At 44.1% G+C, this 20,307-nt stretch overlaps 2 protein-coding genes, 1 long non-coding RNA gene and 2 other non-coding genes across 8 annotated transcripts in view; 4 read left to right on the top strand and 1 right to left on the bottom strand.

Moving 5' to 3' along the window:
* The window catches only part of LOC120876390, a 66,636-nt gene extending 56,615 nt beyond the window's left edge, over nucleotides 1-10,021 (bottom strand). Inside the window, exon 1 of the long non-coding RNA XR_005724164.1 lies at nucleotides 9,951-10,021. This is a non-coding gene — a long non-coding RNA (uncharacterized LOC120876390). The remainder of the gene's footprint in view (nucleotides 1-9,950) is intronic.
* The window catches only part of LOC120876389 (CXADR like membrane protein), a 113,726-nt gene extending 98,799 nt beyond the window's left edge, over nucleotides 1-14,927 (top strand). For 2 of the 4 annotated variants that reach the window (XM_040258244.1, XM_040258240.1), the window contains exons 5-12: nucleotides 2,322-2,444; nucleotides 3,165-3,306; nucleotides 3,897-10,583; nucleotides 11,292-11,501; nucleotides 11,798-12,003; nucleotides 12,151-13,803; nucleotides 14,003-14,235; nucleotides 14,500-14,927. In XM_040258244.1, coding sequence (XP_040114178.1) covers nucleotides 2,322-2,444; nucleotides 3,165-3,306; nucleotides 3,897-4,197 — 566 coding nt within the window. In that variant the 3' untranslated portion in view covers nucleotides 4,198-10,583; nucleotides 11,292-11,501; nucleotides 11,798-12,003; ... (1 more) ...; nucleotides 14,003-14,235; nucleotides 14,500-14,927. Of the gene's footprint in view, nucleotides 1-2,321; nucleotides 2,445-3,164; nucleotides 3,307-3,896; nucleotides 10,584-11,291; nucleotides 11,502-11,797; nucleotides 13,804-14,002; nucleotides 14,236-14,499 lie in introns of those variants that run through there. The other 2 variants (XM_040258242.1, XM_040258243.1) reach the window with 2 other exon arrangements.
* On the top strand, nucleotides 10,449-14,930 carry HSPA8 (heat shock protein family A (Hsp70) member 8). Its single transcript, XM_040258239.1, has 9 exons — nucleotides 10,449-10,583; nucleotides 11,292-11,501; nucleotides 11,798-12,003; nucleotides 12,151-12,303; nucleotides 12,392-12,947; nucleotides 13,155-13,357; nucleotides 13,605-13,803; nucleotides 14,003-14,235; nucleotides 14,500-14,930. Exons 2-9 carry the CDS (start codon nucleotides 11,297-11,299, stop codon nucleotides 14,695-14,697), a joined length of 1,953 nt encoding a protein of 650 aa, XP_040114173.1. The 5' UTR covers nucleotides 10,449-10,583; nucleotides 11,292-11,296; the 3' UTR covers nucleotides 14,698-14,930.
* On the top strand, nucleotides 12,995-13,082 carry LOC120877144. Its single transcript, XR_005724270.1, has one exon. It is a non-coding gene; the product is annotated as a small nucleolar RNA SNORD14 (small nucleolar RNA).
* LOC120877145 lies at nucleotides 14,322-14,405 on the top strand. The gene has a single exon (XR_005724271.1). It is a non-coding gene; the product is annotated as a small nucleolar RNA SNORD14 (small nucleolar RNA).
* Nucleotides 14,931-20,307: the final 5,377 nt, after the last annotated feature.

The following is a 20,307-nucleotide window of genomic DNA, read 5'->3' as shown; positions in this document are numbered from 1 at the left end:
CATGATCTTCGTTTTCTGAATGTTGAGCTTTAAGCCAATTTTTTCACTCTCCTCTTTCACTTTCATCAAGAGGCTTTTTAGTTCCTCTTCACTTTCTGCCATAAGGGTGCTGTCATCTGCATATCTGAGGTGATTGATATTTCTCCCGGCAATCTTGATTCCAGCTTGTGCTTCTTCCAGCCCAGCGTTTCTCATGATGTATTCTGAATATAAGTTAAATAAGTAGGGTGACAATACACAGCCTTGATGTACTCCTTTTCCTATTTGGAACCTGTCTGTTGTTCCATGTCCAGTTCTAACTGTTGCTTCCTGACCTGCATTTAGGTTTCTCAAGAGGCAGGTCAGGTGGTCTGGTATTTCGATCTCTTTCAGAATTTTCCTACAACACCCAAAACAGATGTCCTTTTCATTATAGGGGACTGGAATGCAAAAGTAGGACATTAAGAAACACCTGGAGTAACAGGCAAATTTGGCCTTGGAGTATGGAATGAAGCAGGGCAAAGGCTAATAGAGTTTTGCCAAGAGAACGCACTGGTCATAGCAAACACCCTCCTCCAACAATATAAGAGAAGACTGTACACATGGACATCACCAGATGGTCAACACCGAAATCAGATTGACTGTATTCTTTGCAGCCAAAGATGGAGAGGCTCTATACAGTCAGCAAAAGCAAGACCGGCAATAACAAGACTGTGGCTCAGATGATGAAATCCTTATTGCCAAATTCAGACTTAAATTGAAGAAAGTAGGGAAAACCACTAGAACATTCAGGTATGACCTAAATCAAATCCCTTATGATTATACAGTGGAAGTGAGAAATAGATTTAAGGGACTAGATCTGATAGACACAGTGCCTGATGAACTATGGACAGAGGTTCGTGACATTGTACAGGAAACAGCGATCAAGACTATCCTCATGGAAAAGAAATGCAAGAAAGCAAAATGGCTGTTTGAGGAGGCCTTACAAATAGCTGCGAAAAGAAGAGAAGTGAAAGGCAAAGGAGAAAAGGAAAGATATTCCCATTTGAATGCAGAGTTCCAAAGAATAGCAAGGAGAGATAAGAAAGCCTTCCTCAGCGATCAATGCAAAGAAATAGAGAAAAACAACAGAATGGGAAAGACTAGAGATCTCTGCAAGAAAATTAGAGATACCAAGGGAACATTTCATGCAAAGATGGGCTCGATAAAGGACAGAAATGGTATGGACCTAACAGAAGCAGAAGATATTAAGAAGAGGTGGCAAGAATACACAGAAGAACTGTACAAAAAAGAGCTTCACGACCCAGATAATCACGATGGTATGATCACTCACCTAGAGCCAGAATCCTGGAATGTGAAGTCAAGTGGGCCTTAGAAAGCATCACTACGAACAGAGCTAGTGGAGGGGATGGAATTCCAGTTGAGCTATTTCAAATCCTGAAAGATGATGCTGTAAAAGTGCTGCACTCAATATGCCAGCAAATTTGGAAAACTCAGCAGTGGCCACAGGACTGGAAAAGGTCAGTTTTCATTCCAAGCCCAAAGAAAGGCAATGCCAAAGAATGCTCAAACTACCGCACAATTGAACTCATCTCACACGCTAGTAAAATAATGCTCAAAATTTTCCAAGCCAGGCTTTAGCAATATGTGAACTGTGAACTTCCAGATGTTCAAGCTGGATTTAGAAAAGGCAGAGGAACCAGAGATCAAATTGCCAACATCCGCTGGATCATGGAAAAAGCAAGAGAGTTCCAGAAAAACATCTATTTCTGCTTTCTTGACTATGCCAAAGCTTTTGACTGTGTGGATCACAATAAACTGTGGAAAATTATTGTGTTTAGTATCCCTTAAATGTTCAGAATCTTTTGTGACTTTTGAGGGTGCCCTGCAGTTTAAAAGAATGTTCACCACCTTTCATCCCACTGCTACTGCTACTGCTAAGTCGCTTCAGTCATGTCCGACTCTCTGCGACCCCATAGACGGAAGCCCACCAGGCTCCCCCATCCCTGGGGTTCTCCAGGCAAGAAAACTGGAGTGGGTTGCCATTTCCTTCTCCAAGGCATAAAAGTGAAAAGTGAAAGGGAAGTTGCTTAGTCGTGTCCAACTCTCAGCGACCCCATGGACTGCAGCCTACCAGGCTCCTCCATCCATGGGATTTTCCAGGCAAGAGTACTGGAGTGGGGTGCCATTGCCTTCTCCACTTCTTCCCACATTCTGGATCAATTCTATCACCTCATCCTTAGCAAACTGTATCATAGGATCTTAGGTCAGTGACACAATAAGGTAAGCGATAAACATAAACCTGTCACTGGGGGATCACGGTCATCTTTCTGCTTGTGTAGATTACAACCGCCCTGGACGTGTCCTGCTGCAGAATCTCACCATGTCCTCCTCTGGGCTCTACCAGTGCACAGCGGGCAATGAGGCTGGGAAGGAGAGCTGTGTGGTGCGAGTGACCGTACAGTGTAAGTACCCAAAGTGTTGATGTGGTTTTGTCCCCGCACTGCTGGTTCAGTGTAAAACATTTTTAATCGCAGGTAACAGTATGGTCAAAAGCTTCATCTCCAGAAGGACATGGTTATCACTGAAATAAATTCAGTTGTTGCCAAGGACTATTCAACAGTTGCAGCTCACTCTAAATTTATAAGTATGTGTGAATTTTATGGCCCCCTAAAGAAATTTATTTTATCCAGGAGCGAAACAAATGGAGGTTTCCTTTATAAATGCAAATTTCCCTTACAGAGAGTACCTTCTACTGTTTTCAGAGCTTCTCTGGTATCTGCTATTGCTCAAAAATAATCAGCTTAGGGACTTCCCTAGAGGCCCAGTGGCTAAGACTCTGTGCTCCCAATGCAGGGGGCACAGGTTCCATCCCTGGTCAGGGAATTATTTAATAGATTCTGCATGCTGCAACTAAGATCCGGCACAGCCAAATAAATAACAAATGTTTTAAAAAAACTTAATCAGCCCCAAATAATCCTAATGTCAACAAGGCATATTTTAGGGTTGCTCTCCTGCTCCCCATCGATATCAGGAGGGACAGTCATACACACCCAGAGAGGGTAAATGGGGAACTCAGGGAGACAGAGATGCAGATCTGGAAATACTCATCCAGAGCTTTATGTATTTTAAGTCTATGTATTGCATAGCTTATGTTTGGTTTTGCTTTGTTTCTGAGAAAACAGATGTACAGAGCGTGGGCATGATTGCAGGAGCAGTGACAGGTATGGTGGCCGGAGCCCTGCTGATTTTCCTCTTGGTGTGGCTGTTGATCCGAAGGAAAGACAAAAAGAGATACGAGGAAGAAGAGAGACCAAATGAAATTCGGTAAACCTCCCACAGAATCCCCTTCCTCACCTAGGCTACCTTTCTAGGGCCAGCTCCATAATGACCAGCCAACAAAACTGTCCCATTTCCTCATAACCTTGAATCTGTTACAAGGATTATTCTGGTAGGTAAGGACTTGCAGCCAAGGGGCAGAAGGACGGTTGACCCTGACTGTCTTGTAAAACTATCCGCAACAGAGACTTAATAGATAAACTCTACACTACTTCTGATTACCTTCCACTTATAAAAGCCATACAATAAAAAATGGGCCTAGCCCATCCATGGGCCTTTAAAGAGTTTCCACAGACCGACTCCAAGTCGAGGGGAGTGCTGTGTGGACAGCCGGTGGGGAGTGCCCGGTCCCCCCGACTTCGCACCGCAGTCACAGGGTTGATCTTGGGGATGCACATCCGCCTGCGCCCACGCGAGGGCTCAGGACGCAGGGGGAGTCGGTATTTCCCTAAGTGGTAACTCAAGGTTTCCAGCTTGAGGAGTTGATGGATGGGGCAGCCTCCGAGAGCCGCAGCCAGAGCGGAAGCTTTCACAATCCTGTAATCCTAAAATCTTTCTTCGGTGTTTTTCCCCCTCAGAGAAGATGCGGAAGCCCCGAAAGCCCGCCTGGTGAAGCCCAGCTCCTCTTCCTCGGGCTCTCGAAGCTCTCGCTCCGGCTCCTCCTCCACGCGCTCCACCGCCAACAGCGGCTCCCGCAGCCAGCGGACCCCATGCGCCGAGGCGGCGCGCCGGCCGGGGCTGGGCGCCCACGCCTACGGCCCGGTGGGGCCCGAGGCCCGAGGTTCTGAACCAAAGAAAGCCCCCCACGCTACCCTGACCAAAGCAGAAAACACCCCCAGCACGATCCCCAGCCAGAGCAGAGCCTTCGAAACTGTCTGAGTTAGAGTGGACTTGACTCGCCGGCTTTTCCCAGGCGTCAGGATTCTTCCGGTCATCGACGCTCAGTCACCAGCCACACGACCCGCCTCGAGCCCAACGAGGGGTCATTTAAGTAGCAGCAACCACTGCACGGAACAGATTCAAAAGAACACTTTTCTTACATGACACCAAACGAGGAAAAGGATGTAAGCTGATCATCTCCAAAAAGGCACCTCACTGTGCCTTTAGACCAGAGGCGGGTGGGGGGGGGGGAATGGGGGCCCAAATCTGGGTGTTTGGGGACCAGGAGCCATGGTGAAAGAGTTGGGGAAAGGGGAAGTGAACACACTTAGAACTTCTCACTTGCAGTTTTGTATCAACACGTCGACTCACCATTGTCAAGAAACAAGGTGTTGTTCATAAATTTTCTATGCATTTCTGCAAACCTACTGATTATGACTGTTCAGAGTCAAGCAGAACCTACAGCCTTATATTACACCTATTTGCACCATGAGAAACTCCAAAAAACGAAACACGTCTCTTCTATCCTGACGACTTCATTTACCACAAAGTTTAGGTATTAATTTCAAGAGGAGTTGAAATAGTGGGGGATGGAGAATGACTGAATTTTTCCACGACTTACCGGTTGAACAGCAATAATCCACTATCAATCTTCCTACTTATATTGAACCATAAAAGAAATAAAAAAGGAGTTCAAAATGTGTAATGAGGGACTGTGAATAACTTTCCATTTTGATGTTCAGAGGGCCACTGACAAATATCAGAAATATATGCTGGAATAATTGTGGATTTTCCCTCAAAGTGGATGTCTCTAAGGATTTTCTGTTGGGTATCTGTGGAGCAAGAAAACTAGGTGTTTTAACATTTAACAATCTCCTTAGAAGGAAGTCTTTGAGAGAAAAGGTCTTTTCAGGATGCTGGAAGACCATCCAACAAACCATTACAGTCTCTTCTTTCTGTGAACATATGAAATCAGAATTTCAAGACTGACTAGACCAGAAAGGGAGATTAAATCAGTTTTCTCTTAGTATGTCAAGGAGTGACATCAGAAGTTCAGTACTGCATCAAACTTGGGAGTTTCCTCCACTTTTTTCCTTTCAGGAGGATGTGAACATGGGACTTGTATTGATTCTAGGCCTTAAATTATCAAAGAGATCAGGGATTGCCAACATTTCCTGGTGGCACTGCATGGACATCATACCATTCCCTCCTGAGAGGCTAAGACAGACAGAAATTCAGTACTTTCTCAGTTTAGCCTGTAAGGAAAGGAAATGAACATTTAGGGAAAAGATGGTGAGGATAACTAGTGGGTGGCGGGGAGATCTGGGTTACTGCCTGTTAAATATTGTTGGCATCCTGGAAAGATTTGAGGAAATGATTCACCAGGATAGCTCTCACAAGAGCTGACTCATGGGAGAAGAAAGGTGGGGTCTGCGAAATAAAAAGAAAGCAGCCTCCCATACAATAACTTGCTTTTTTAATAGTTTTGACTACTCTGCTAGTCAAATTCATCCTACAATTCATTCTTTGGCAAGAATGCCAAACCTGAAATAGCCCTTCAAACTCTAAAGCAAATGTCAACAGGTCACCATTGGTAGAGCAAAATGTTTATTATTAAAAGGCCAAGAAGTCCCTGGCAGGGCAGCAGTTACAACTCTTTGCTTTCACTGCCAAGGGTGCAGTTTCAGTCACTGGTCAGGGAACTACAGTCCTGATAGGTGAGTGGGGCAGCCAAAAGTAATTAATTAATTAATTAAACATTGTTAAAAAGGCAGCAGGCTATGAGAAAGGAAAAGTAGTGCTAAATGTGGTGATGAAATCCCTGTTTGTTTTGGGAATCTAAGTTCCCCAACCAGGGATCGAATCTGTACCCCCCTGCATTGTGAACAAGGAGTCTTAACCACTGGACCATCAAGAAAGTCCCAATGAAAGCCCTGTTTCTGAAATGGGAATCAGGTGCTTAAAGGGGAAAAGTTGACCTAGAATTTTGTCCCATTTTTGTTTTCATTTTTACCTCTAATTATCACATACTATAAATGCATTTCTAAAGTCCTTTAAGAAGTGGGTTTTACCCTTGTCTAAAAGTTTCATTTTGAGTTTTGTCTTCCTCTAAAAAAGAAGTTGGGGGGAATTCCCTGAAGTCTAGTGGTTAGGGCTCTATGCTTTCACTGACAAGGGTGCTGGTTCAATCCCTGGTCAGGGAACTAAGAGCCCACAAGCAACACAGCTCTGCCAAAAAAAAGTTGGGAAATGAGACACTGAGGAAGCAAAGAATGTCTGCCACTAGTTTAAGAGGGGTAGCGTATTTGGAATGCTTCTTATACTAACACTGCCTCCTTGTAAGATATAAATTTCTTATTTACTCCACCAACATATTCTTCTGGTCGTGTGGTGTCCAGGCGACATGTCAATTCTGCTGTGTAATTCAGAGAATTCGCATTCCAGGAGTATCTGAGCCAAACTGAGTATTCTGTGGCAGCTGCAGCAGTGCCATCACTAGCAATTTGCTCTTATCATTATTTATTACCTTTGAACCCAAGGTTTCCTGCCTATGCCTCTGCAGGCAGGCGTCAGTCCCCTTTGCGTGAAAAGGTTTAAACAGGTTAGTTATTAGAAGACTAAAATACCAGTTGAATATTCATATTTTGAAAATCTACTCACACTGGAGATCTACAGAAATGCCACAAATTATTACCTGAAATCAGAAATTCTAGGAATTGAAGATTCTGAGATGAGATACTGAAGTCTTAATAGTGACGGTGTGCTTGCTTCTCTTTCAGTTAGGCTTTTGGGTTCAGATATGACAGGCTCTGGGTTTAAAATAAAGTTTGAATCATTACTGGTGTCAAACCATATTCCATTAAACTTGCAAGTCAAATACATTTGATTCTTTAATATAAAACAAAAAAGGATAAAATAGATGGTAGAAGAAAAGGTACTTGTAGAAAGAAGATACAGATGGAATGATCTGGATGTTTAGAGAATAGCCATTTCAATGAAATATATATACACTAAACTTAAAATTGTAAAATAATGAAGTGATGCCTTTCTTGTTACACTGTATAAAATGAATTTCAAAACTGCCATTGCTTGATTTCTGGTGTTAAGCTGTTTATATTTCAATTTTAACTTCAAGTTGCCTTGTCAATGGGACTGTGTTTGATCACAAAAACCAAATATTTATTACAGATGCATCTGTGTCAGCAATTTTAAAATAAATAAGTGAAGGTGACACTATAGGAGAGGCTGAAGTTCATATAATCTGCACTGGAAATTTATTTATTAGCTTGCTGCCAAGTGAAAAAAAGAAGAACTCAGACTGCATATGATGTATTATTTATTGATTTTAGTCACAAATATATCAAGTACTTTTTTCTCACAAGGCAAGATACTAAGTAGTCCTGGACATACAAAGTGATGACAAAGTTCATGACAGTTTCTGCTCTTAAGGACTTAATCAAAATAAAAAATAATATTTATTAAGCAATATTTTATGCCAAGGTGAAGTACCAATAAAAAAGTACACACTAAGGGGTTCAAATAAATCTGGGGAAAAAAAGTTACCAAATTAAATGCAGTAATATATGCAAAGCCCTTAGAATAATGCTTGGCCTGTGACAGGCACTCAAAAAATGTAAATCATGACCCTCTTCCCCAGCCAGAAGCCCTAGGGTTCAGACTCCAGTACTGTAGCCCTTGAAACCTTGTGCATTTAAAAGAGGTGGAAACAGGGCATGTATCATAATCTGAAGTTTAAATACATAAACTCTGACTCATTCTAGTTAAAAAGAAGAGTCTTTGAATCCTAGAACATGTTTTGAAAATGACCAGAGACCATGAGGGAAGCTTGTCTGCTCAGCTTTCTGCAATCACTGCTATTAGGTGCAATTCCCCAAACCCGCGTATTTGAGCCTTCGTTCTATTTTCCACTGCCTCATATATTGTAAGTAGTTCAGAGCTAAGTTTAAAAACCTGCAAAACGTAGGGTGTGATTCACATTGTACTTGATAAGTTGGGTGGGGAGAGGAAGTCTGCAGATGATAAAGAAAATTGAAAAAAGCCTGCCTCAGCACACATCTTTCGCTTTCTGCAGTTCGAGTTACATGAGCTTCCAGGAAGGAAATAACTAATTTAAAAACACCAAAGAATCTGGAATTAAGAGCTAGGCTCTACTCTAGCTCAGCCAGCTGTTTAACTTCCCACAAATAATCTCTCTGAACCTCATTTCTCTCCTAACACAGGAATGAATGCTATGTCTCAGAGAACTGTCTTGATGATAATGAAATAACAAATGAAAGCACATTGTACCCCATGAAAGCATCATATAAAACGAGCTCCTTGAAAAATGGCGAGAAATTAGGTGTGTACCTCCATAGACTCAAGCCCACATTTCCCTCCAGAAGGCAAATACAGAAAGAAAATCCTTTGATCCAATATTTGACTCTGTCTCTAGGCTTTCCTGGCTTTGACAAGGGACAGGTAACCCCTTTCTGTCAGCCTCTCTCTAAGTCTGGAGACGTTTCTAATTCCAGCCACACCACTGAAAGTTCTGTTAGGTAGTATTAAAAAACCCTTTCACCTATTTGTGTCCACTCATCTACTAAACAGTACAGTCTGTTTGAAAGAGCACACTGGAAAGCATTCAACGTGGTGAGAAAGGCTCAACAAGGCCCCAAACACCACGCCGAGCAGCACAATTTAAATTCTAGGTACCCTGTTTTATGCACTCCACTCGTTCAGTAACATTTTCAACGCCTCTCTGCCAGGTCGCTCGGTTAGTTTTTGACGAAAGTCAAGGCAGGAAATATATTACCTCACATTGCTGAGAACAGGAGGCTCAGGAAGTCTAAACACAAGGACACCGGGCTACCGGAAGCCAGGTTCCCAACGCCTGGATAATTTACAAGGAAAGAACTCCCTGCTGCTGCTGCTAAGTCGCTTCAGTTGTGTCCGACTCTGTGCGACCCCATAGACTGTAGCCCACCAGGCTCCCCCGTCCCTGGGATTCTCCGGGCAAGAACACTGGAGTGGGTTGCCATTTCCTTCTCCAATGCATCAAAGTTGAAAAGTGAAAGTGAAGTCGCTCAGTCGTGTCCCACTCTTAGCGACCCCATGGGACTGCAGCCTACCAGGCTCCTCCGCCCATGAGATTTTCCAGGGAAGAATACTGGAGTGGGTTGCCATTGCCTTCTCCGAAGAACTCCCTAGTTTTTCTTTAAAAACACAAAACTGAAAAGTGCGGGGACCCGGGAGGGTGGAGGAGGAGCCAAACCAAGAAGCTCCATCTGTCTTCGGCGGGAGACTAGGGTCGGCGGAGGCATCAGCGCTCCAAAAACAGAATTTGGCCATCTATTTCGCTGAGGGTCCAGACACAGCATCCCACCCCGAAGGCTGAGAAGTCGAACCCGCCCGCTCAATCTCTGCGTGGGGGTCAGCCGGCCTCCAGCTTCCATGAAATGAGGTGCTAGGGGCTTGCCCGGCTAACCTGTCGCACCCTGCGCAGAGGCGAGAAGTCCAACCTCCCTTCCGCCACGGCGACTGGCCGGCTCCTTCCATCCCTAGATCTGGGTGCCATTGGGCAAGTTACCCTCCCAACGCCCTGGGGTAGGAACGTCCGACTCCGCCGCTCTGGATCAGCTCTAGACTAGAGCCGCGCTGTGTATGTGGGTGTGTGGCCTCCGGGAGGTCTTAGAAAATCACCTATAAGGCCAGGGTGGGAGTCGGGCAAGAGAGTGGTGGGGGAGGGGCGCAACCTTAGCCGCCATTTTGTCCTCGCTCCACTTCCGTCTTCTCTCCCCGGCTCCCGCGGCCGGACCCCTCCCCGCAGGCCCTGCGCTCTAGCTCCCGGGGTTCCGCATGAGAGGGATTGCGGGTCGCGCTGCTGTTATTGGCTGGTTCCAGATTGGCCCGCCCCGCTTCCTCCCTCTCCTTCCGTCCCTCCCACTTCAGCTTTCTGGGGACGCATGCGCAGCGGCAGACGCGCCCTTCCTCCCCACCGCAGCCCTTCGCCAGGGGTGACTGAGGACTCCCGCGCGCGGGCTCTGTCGGCCCCACCCTCCTTTTCCCCGGGGCCATTCGAAGAGCGGGGGCGAGAATGAAAGTTCCAGAACGCTGCGGTGAGTGCGTCATCGAGAGGCGGGGCAGGCTGCGGCCGGGAGAGGGAGGCCCGAGCGGTAGAGCCGAGTTCGTCATTGGGTCTTGCGGAGGTGGCCGCACCCCCATTGGCTGAGGGAGATATGATGGGCACCGGCAGGGGCGGGCCCCTTCTGGAAGGTTCTGAGGCAGGGTATAAGAGACGGGGCGGCGGGCGGAAACCGGTCTCATTGGACGCACCGGCAGCATTCTAGGTTGCTGATTTCTCCAGCAGAGCCGGGCCTACATTTTTGGTAAGTAAGGCCTACATATTTCAGCCTTTGATGGTCTGTCGGGAGCATATAGGCCGCTGCAGGCTGCATGGATTTGCGGCGGCCCGGGGTTTTCTGACCATCTCAGGCAGGGAGAGGTGTGTGGCAATTCTTTTGCCTGGATTGGGGGGCTTTGTTGTCCAGGGGAGGCGGCAGCCCAGGGGTCCAATCGCGACGGAGGACCGGGGCAGAGGGAAGGCGGCGTGGGAGGCCATGCGGTGAGAAAGGGGCATCACTCGTCTCAGGGCGTGGAGCCAGCGGCTTAAGAGTCCGCGGCTGTTTCCTTGTTTTAAGACCCAGTGTTCTTAAGAGAGGAAGTCATCATTGGCGCGGCCCCAACTTGGGGGAGGGGGCTTCAGAGCATTTGCAGGCCTTGCGGCTTTGAGTACGGATAGGGGGCAGGGCTAAGGTTCAGCCCGGGGCATGGGACCACGTGTTCAGCTATGCCGCAGAACAGACCCTCCTTGCTGGTTTTTCTGTCTGCGGCGGCTTCCGCGGTTGGCAAGGCAACCTTACTGCAGCGCTTTACATGCTTGATGTGAGCCTCCCGCGTGATTATTTCTGACAAGGGCAGAGTTTTTTGGGTGAGGTGCTAAGTATAATTTTCAGAGTAGTCGTACAAGGTTGCGTTGACTTGGTAAATGTCTTGGTGCTTAATCCGCTTTTTTAACCACTTTTTCCCCCCTTTAGCAACCATGTCTAAGGGACCTGCAGTTGGCATTGATCTTGGCACCACCTATTCTTGTGTGGGTGTCTTCCAGCATGGAAAAGTGGAAATAATTGCCAATGATCAGGGGAACCGAACCACCCCAAGCTATGTCGCCTTTACTGATACTGAACGATTGATCGGTGATGCTGCAAAGAACCAAGTTGCAATGAATCCCACCAACACGGTTTTTGGTAAGCCTTAATTGTAGTGTGAATTTGAGGGATTTAGACTGTAATTTGAGAAGCTGTTACTGTTAAGTGTGAGGTGGCCATGAAATTCTTGAGACTAAAAGATAACCTGTAGGAAACTTGATTATCCTTTCAAAATCTAATTGTAGTATCATGGCTATTTAGAAGTTGAATCCATTTAATTGTATGAACTAAATTCGTTGACAGGCATTTAGTCAGTAGGATGGTGGGTTTAAGTTCTTAGCAAAAAGATGCTGTATAATGAAATTCAAGGTGACAGTATTTAATATCTTTGATAGATGCCAAACGACTTATTGGACGAAGATTTGATGATGCTGTTGTCCAATCTGATATGAAACATTGGCCCTTCATGGTGGTGAATGATGCTGGCAGGCCTAAGGTTCAAGTGGAATACAAGGGAGAGACAAAGAGTTTTTATCCAGAGGAGGTGTCATCCATGGTCCTGACAAAGATGAAGGAAATCGCAGAGGCCTACCTTGGGAAGGTGAGCACCATACTGCAGGAGGATGTGGAGGTTACCAGATTACTTGGTAATGTGGGGTTCTGGCTGACTCAAGGGTGAGTAGTAAAACTAGAATGGTGAAGATGTATTTTTACATATCCAACTTGTTTTAATCTTTTTTCTTGCTAGACTGTTACCAACGCTGTTGTCACAGTACCTGCCTATTTTAATGACTCTCAGCGTCAGGCTACCAAAGATGCTGGAACTATTGCTGGTCTCAACGTACTTCGAATCATCAATGAGCCAACTGCTGCTGCTATTGCCTATGGTTTAGACAAAAAGGTACATACATGTTTTATACATATCTCAGTCAAAACTGATTTGAGTTATCACAAACATGAAAATAAACGATTTGTATTTTAACTTTCAGGTTGGAGCAGAAAGAAATGTGCTGATCTTTGATTTAGGTGGTGGCACTTTTGATGTGTCAATCCTCACTATTGAGGATGGAATCTTTGAGGTCAAATCTACAGCTGGAGATACTCACTTGGGTGGAGAAGACTTTGACAACCGCATGGTCAACCATTTTATTGCAGAGTTCAAACGTAAACACAAGAAGGATATCAGCGAGAACAAGAGGGCTGTCCGTCGCCTCCGTACTGCTTGTGAGCGTGCTAAGCGCACTCTCTCTTCCAGCACCCAGGCCAGTATTGAGATTGATTCCCTCTATGAAGGAATCGACTTCTATACCTCTATTACCCGTGCCCGATTTGAAGAATTGAATGCTGACTTGTTCCGCGGCACCCTGGACCCTGTGGAGAAGGCCCTTCGGGATGCCAAACTGGACAAGTCTCAGATTCATGATATTGTCTTGGTTGGTGGCTCAACCCGCATCCCCAAGATTCAGAAACTTCTTCAGGACTTCTTCAATGGGAAGGAACTGAATAAGAGCATCAACCCTGATGAGGCTGTTGCATATGGTGCAGGTAATCTCTATTTAAATAAACAGCAGTTAGGAGGCCTAAGCTAAATTTCGCTGTGATGAATGATTTTTAAACATTCGTAGTTTCCACCAAAAGCTTTAGCTAATGATGGCAAAACTTCCTTGGATGTCTGAGCGATTGAGAATTGTTAGTAAGATGATGAGTTCAACTGTGGTTTTTCTTTAAAAAGTAATTTTCTTTTTAATGCAGCTGTCCAGGCAGCCATTTTGTCTGGAGACAAATCTGAAAATGTTCAAGACTTGCTGCTGTTGGATGTCACTCCTCTTTCCCTTGGAATTGAAACTGCTGGTGGAGTCATGACTGTCCTCATCAAGCGCAATACCACCATTCCTACCAAGCAGACACAGACTTTCACCACCTACTCTGACAACCAACCTGGTGTGCTCATTCAGGTGAGCTGGCTCAGTTTGGCTTACTTGAGCTGCTTTAAAATTGGGCAGGATCTGTTCTGCTGTGATGATGGATTCCAAAACCATTCGTAGTTTCCACCAGAAATCCTGTGTTGGCCAACTCCTTCCTTGGATGTCTGAGCGATCAGTCTTGCCTAATCAAGCTTATCCAAATTTAAGCTAGCAGAGAAACTGAGCTTTCCACTCTGTTTTTGTAGTATTTCTGTAATATTGAATGTAATTTCTATAGGTTTATGAAGGTGAGCGTGCCATGACCAAGGATAACAACCTGCTTGGCAAGTTTGAACTCACAGGCATACCTCCTGCCCCCCGGGGTGTTCCTCAGATTGAAGTCACTTTTGATATTGATGCCAATGGCATTCTCAATGTTTCTGCTGTGGATAAGAGCACAGGAAAAGAGAACAAGATTACCATCACTAATGACAAGGGTGAGTTTGGGCTACATATGGTGTGTGTAGTGAGATCTGGTTTTTTAAGACGTTGGAGTTTGGGTTTTATTTTCCAAGTGTTTAAGCTTCCCTAAGAGCATTTAGCCAAGAGATCACACTTAAATCACTAAATGGAGTTGCAGGGTATTGTTTGTTCTTGCATAAAAGATTGCACCTAAAACACTTGTTAATCTTACAGGCCGCTTGAGCAAGGAAGACATTGAACGCATGGTTCAAGAAGCAGAGAAATACAAAGCTGAAGATGAGAAGCAGCGGGATAAGGTGTCTTCAAAGAATTCACTTGAATCCTATGCCTTCAACATGAAAGCTACTGTTGAGGATGAGAAACTTCAGGGCAAAATTAATGATGAAGACAAACAGAAGATTCTTGACAAGTGTAATGAAATAATCAACTGGCTGGATAAGAACCAGGTTTGTAATTATTGCTAGAAACTTGAGGGTGTGGGATTTTGTGTGTCAAGGGGTTTAGCAAAAACTTTTTTTTTTTTAAATTGAGGTCACAGTGATGAATGGTCCAAAACATTCGCGGTTTCCACCAGAACCCTAGATGTTGGCAATTCCTTCCTTGGATGTCTGAGTGACTAAATGCTGTTTATAGTGTCAGGTTGATTGCATCAAACTTAATCCTCCATTTAAAGAATTTATGTAATGGAATGTTTTTGTACTTCTCTTTAGACTGCAGAGAAGGAAGAATTTGAACATCAGCAGAAGGAGCTGGAAAAAGTCTGCAACCCCATCATTACCAAGCTGTACCAGAGTGCAGGAGGAATGCCTGGGGGCATGCCAGGAGGAATGCCTGGGGGCTTCCCTGGTGGTGGAGCTCCTCCATCAGGTGGTGCCTCCTCTGGGCCCACCATTGAAGAGGTTGATTAAGCCAGCCTAACATAGATTTAGCATTGTTCCACACAAAACATGGAAGGACCCAAATTGTAGCAAATCCCATGGCAGTTATGAAGTTGAGCTGCTATAGTAAATAAACTGGGCATTCTTGATACTTGAACATGGAATGTGTGTGCACATGGAAAAACATTGCACTTTACAAGCACTGTATTGTAAGTGGAAAAATGCAATGTCTTAAATAAAACTGTTATTTAAAATTGGCACCATAAAATTGTCTTGACTCTGCTTACAAGGGTAGTAAGTGTTTGGCTTTCGGAATTATTTCTCTGGGTAAATATAATAGTATCTTAGGTGTCAAGATTGTTCAACCTAAGTGAATGCTTAAAGGCTTTGAATTAAGGTAAAGTGGGAAAATGGGTAAACATTTCCATCACTATACTGACATACAAGTTTGAGAAATTGGGCAACTAATCCTGATTTCATTTTAAATCCTAGCCAACCTTAATTCAGGAACTTGAGAGGCAGAAGCGGATTCTGAACAGTTGTGCTTATCAAGCCTAATTACACTAGACTGCCTTTAGGTATGCTTTCTTGAGAACAAAGACCTCAGTATAACTTGGCTGTTTAAGCTTGAGTTGACACAGTCAAAGGAATGTTGGGCTATGGGTCAGAGGTTTTGCATCTGGGAATGTGAATCCTGTAGAGTCATCTTTGTGAGATAACGTGTTTCACGTTTGCAACCCCATGGACTAGGGCTCCTCTCCATGGGATTTTCCAGGCAAGAGTACTGGAAGGGTATCTTAACTGGCCCAGGGATGGAACCTGTGTTGTGTCTCAGGTCTGCATTGGCAGGTGGGTTCTCTGTTCTCTAACCACTAGCACTATCCATGTGCTCATGATTCCTGCTTAATAGCAGTGTGCCACCTAGTGGTCATCTAGGAAAAACTAGGCCAGGGATGGTGGTCAAGTCAGTTTAAGCTCATAGCAGAGTGACCAAAGCAATGGCACCCCACTCCAGTACTCTGTGGCCTGGAAAATCCCATAGACTGAGGAGCCTGGCAAGCTTCAGTCCGTGGGGTCGCTGAGGGTGGGACACGACTGAGTGACTTCACTCCCACTTTTCACTTGGGTGCATTGGAGAAGGAAATGGCAATCCCCTCCAGTGTTCTTGCCTAGAGAATCCCAGGGGCAGGGGATCTCAGTGGGCTGCCATCTATGGGGTTGCACAGTCAGCCACTGAAGTGACTTAGCAGCAGAGTGACCAATAACCCCAGGCTGCTTCAGGTCTCTACTTTGTGTAGTTTTTGGTTCTTGAGTGACCAACATAGATTGGGGTTCAAAAGAATGTTTCTGCATTAAGTAAACAGTTTTATTTACAGGTTGCTGGGTATAGCTAGTAGGCTGTCATTGGTAAAACAGTTTAAGTTTAGTAAGATGAATTCAGTAAAACAGTAGTGCATATCACACTGGCTATTTTGTGACTTGGGTGTTAATGTTTGACATTGCTCTAAGAAATTTTGAGCCAGCAGTGAAAGTCATTTTTTCACCAGTTCATGAAGGTGACTTGGTGCAAACCCTATGGGGCATTTTTGGATTATTTTTGGTTTGGTTTTGGGTTGTTTTTGAGACCACTGAATGTATGTGATCTTGGTGAGAAAATTGGAGATGAAATGTGATAGTGAAACATAAGACCTCTTTCACTTCACAAGACAGTGAAATGCAAAACACCGATGAAAGATTATTGGTGGTAGCCATTACAACAAGTTGAACAAAATACATGTTTCTTCAATGAGATTGAAATAAAATGTACTATTTCCCTTATACAGATGGAAGAAATAATGCATTGCAGGGTTTGTATAATAGGGTTTGGCAGAAGTTAGGGATTAAATACTGATTTTTCTGTATTTAGTCTAAAAAGAATGCATATGAGGACTCGAGAAGTTAGAGATTGAGTAAACTGGGTGAGGAGACCAGTCAGGCATTTAAGTATTGGGTAGACTTTATTCTAGAACTACTCTTGCATACCAGTGTAGCGGCACTGGCTCATCTCAGTGTAGAGCTGGGCTTCACATTTACTGAGGAAATTTTTTTGTTAAAGCAAGGGAGTTTGTAATCAGAAAAAATTGGAGTTACATACCCAGGTGACACTAGTAATCTGCCTGCCAGTGCAGGAGATGGAGAGATGCAGGTTTGATCTCTGGGTCAGGAAGGTCTGGAGGAAGGCATGGCAACCCATTCCAGTACTTTTGCCTGGAGAATCTGACAGGCCACAGTCTGTAGGGTTGCAGAGAGATATCACTGAATAGACTTGGCATGCACTTAATGATTTTGATCCCAATGTTCATCAGATACTTAAAAAGTTCCCTGTTAGGTGTTTGCCCGCTCACTCCAGTCTTCGGTGTTCAAACTTGGAGACTTACCTTTTGCAGGAAGTTGTAATTTGGAGTTTTGAGAAACCCAGTGACTGAAGTCAAGTTTTGTCTTTCACTTTTGTGATAGTGTTTTTTAATTTCTTGCTGAGGGCTAAGCCCTGATAGCAGTAGATGCAGAAGCTGGTAAAGATGTGTTCCAGCCTTATGAACTTCTAGAGTAGCAGGAGAGACTGCCATGCACAAGATGAAGACAGTTACAAGGCGGCATCCTTATTGTGGGAAGACACTAGCAATGTGTATGAATTAGGTTGTTTATTACAGCTTAGGAAAAGATGTGGAGAAGGTGGCCATAAGAACAGCATTTTTTCCCATTCAGTTTAAATGAAGTTAAATGGTTTCCATTTAATCTTACCTTATTTGATTATCTTTTAACAATCGTAGAACGACGGTTGGGTCATCTGGCTGTGCATATGTAAGTCTCTACAGGATGACCAAAGCAACTTTACTTCTGTGTGGATTATTGTAATGTGATTATAAAGGGTCATGCCTCTGGATGCCTGGCTTTTAAATTTTGCACAGCGTGCCATTGACTTTGGAAGAGAGCAAAAAGTTCAGGGTCCCTCAATCTCCATGTCCACTTTTAAGAGTTACACCCACGTTTCAGCTGGACTTACTAACACTTAATAATGCTATGGTTGTGTTTAGAAATGTATTTTTATTACTCTAGTTGAGTAACAGTAATTGTACTTATAAACTACTAAAGAATAATTTTTGTCTTTGCCAAAGCCATACATTTATGCCCCAAAATATTTCTGCAGTCTTTGTGTACTTAAAATGTACTATAAACAAAACGATGCCTGCAAACAATGCTTGGCTCCAACAATACTGGGTATTTGATTCAACAATATTGCTGTACAATATACCTTCATAGAAAAAATAGCCTTTTCAGTTCTATTAAGATGGAATGGAGTTGGTGAAGGAGAGGGAGTCCTGGCGTGCTGCAGTCCATGGGGTTGCAGAGTCAGACACTATTGGGCAACCGAACAACCACCAGGTGGAATGGAGTGCAGTAGTCTTTGTATGGCTGTAAGGACGTCTTTATCCACTAGATGGCGGTAAGCAATTTAGAAAATGACAGCTGAGGGAGGCTGCTGGAACATTTTCACTTAGGTTTGCGCTTTTTGTTTGTTTCACAAGTTGCCTAACTGGAAGCACAGCAAATGCTGAGGAAGCAAGTCAGCCTCAAATGTTCGCATTCACCTTCCAGGCAAAGCATTCCCAGCTGAGTAAGTTGAACAGGTGCCCTGGTCGGGTGTATGGGTTTAAGTAGAGATTTTAGGGTAATTTGAGACAGGTAGGTCAAATACAGAGCTTTGAAATGTGCAGGAATGAAGGGAAAAAAGGGGAGTCTCCGTGGGAAGAGAAAATAGTCTCTCCTGATTCTTTCATGGTCCATTTTTCCAAGTTTAAACTGTTAACATTATTTCCCTCATCACCCTTGACTCTGACTCCTTAGACTCTCAGTACTTGTATGAAATGTTTGAATTCCTCACTAAACTCAAGCTCATGAATATCCACACACTCCCGTATTATGTCTGGCACATTATATAAGCATGTAATAGCAAATGAGAAGGGGTGGCAGGTACCCAAGAGGTGAGTGGTAGAATGTGTTCTCTTTGAGCTTTATGATGGTTTGGTCATGGCTCTTGGAATGGTGAGAGGCTGGCTGGGTACAGGCTCCCTACAGATCTTTGCTACAGTTGCTCGTTGCAGAGCTGGGGAACCAAACTGGGGCTGCATGAGGTGAGGAAGTGATCAAGCCTGGAGCAGCTCTAGCCAAAGGAGACGTGGCAGTAACAGAGCTGTCAGTCTTTGGCCTAAGGGACCGCTTGCTCTCTTTAGACTGCCCCTGAGATCTGGGTGATACGGGGAGTGAGTGTGCTGAGCAGTATGAGGACAGTCAGGGCTTGCCAGGAAGATTGAGGCCTGTCCTAATAAGCTGGGCTGTAGTTCATAGGATGCAGCCAACCCCAGGGCCCTAAGGAAAAGGCTGTGGATCTTCCTGATCTTGGATTAGACACAAAACAAAAGAAAACATAGATACGTTGGACTTCATAAAAATAAAAAATGTGCTTAAAATGACACTATCAATATAGTGAAGAAAGGCAACCCACAGAATTGGGGAAATATGCTCAGTTGCTTCAGTCATGTCTAACTGTGACCTATGGGCTGTAGCCCACCAGGCTCCTCTGTGCGTGGGATTCTCTAGGCAAGAATACTGAAGTGGGTTGCCATGCCCTCCTTCAGGGGATCTTCCCAACCCAGGAATTGAGTCCATATCTCTGGCGTCTCCTGCATTATAGACAGGCTCTATTGAACCTAATAAAGTACTGCTATCTAAAATGTACTAGAAAACTCTTGTAAACTCAAAAGAGAGAAACCAATGTTTACAAGGGACAACTGATCTAAATAGGTATGTCTCCAAAGAAGATACACAAATAGCTAATAAGCACAGGGAAAGATGCTCAATATCATTAGCGATCAGAGAAATGGAAATCGAAACCTCAGTGAGAAGTTTAGAGTCACTAGGATGTCTGGACAGGAACAGTTGGCAAGGATGTATAAGAATTGGAACCCTCATACACTGCTGATATGAATGTAAAATGCGGCAACCCGTTTGCGAAACAGTCTGGCAGTTCCTTAAAAGTTAAACTTAGAATTAATTAACATATGACCCAGGCATTCTACCAGTTATGTACTCAAGAGAAATTAAAATATACATCCACACAAGCACTTACACAGACACACACACACACAGTATTACAATACCTCAAAAAAGACCATAACCCAAATGTCCATCAACTAATGAATGGATAAATAAAACAATATATCCACACAATGGAATATTACTCAGCTATGAGAAGGAATGAAGTATTGATACCTGCTCTAACGTAGATGATCCTTGATTATATGAAATGTCCAGAATAGGTAAATCTTTTGAGATAGGAAGTAGAAATAGGTGTTTTCATAACGCTGGGGGAAAGGGTAGTTGGGGAGAGATGCAGAATTATTGCAGACAGGTATGGGGTTTTGTTTTAGAATGATGAGATCATTCTAATTAGTTGTGGCAATAGTTGCATAATTCTGTGAATATGTTAAAATACTGAATTGCATACTTTAAATAGATAAATTAATGAATTGTGTGGTACAGATATAGTATTTCAACAAAGCACTTAAAAGTTTGGGAGGGTTTGGAAAAGAAGTTGCAGAG

The sequence above is a fragment of the Oryx dammah genome, unplaced genomic scaffold (assembly GCF_014754425.2).
Source record: "Oryx dammah isolate SB20612 unplaced genomic scaffold, SCBI_Odam_1.1 HiC_scaffold_17, whole genome shotgun sequence".
Classification (NCBI taxonomy): Eukaryota; Metazoa; Chordata; class Mammalia; order Artiodactyla; family Bovidae; genus Oryx; species Oryx dammah.
This window is presented reverse-complemented; position numbering and strand designations above follow the sequence as displayed.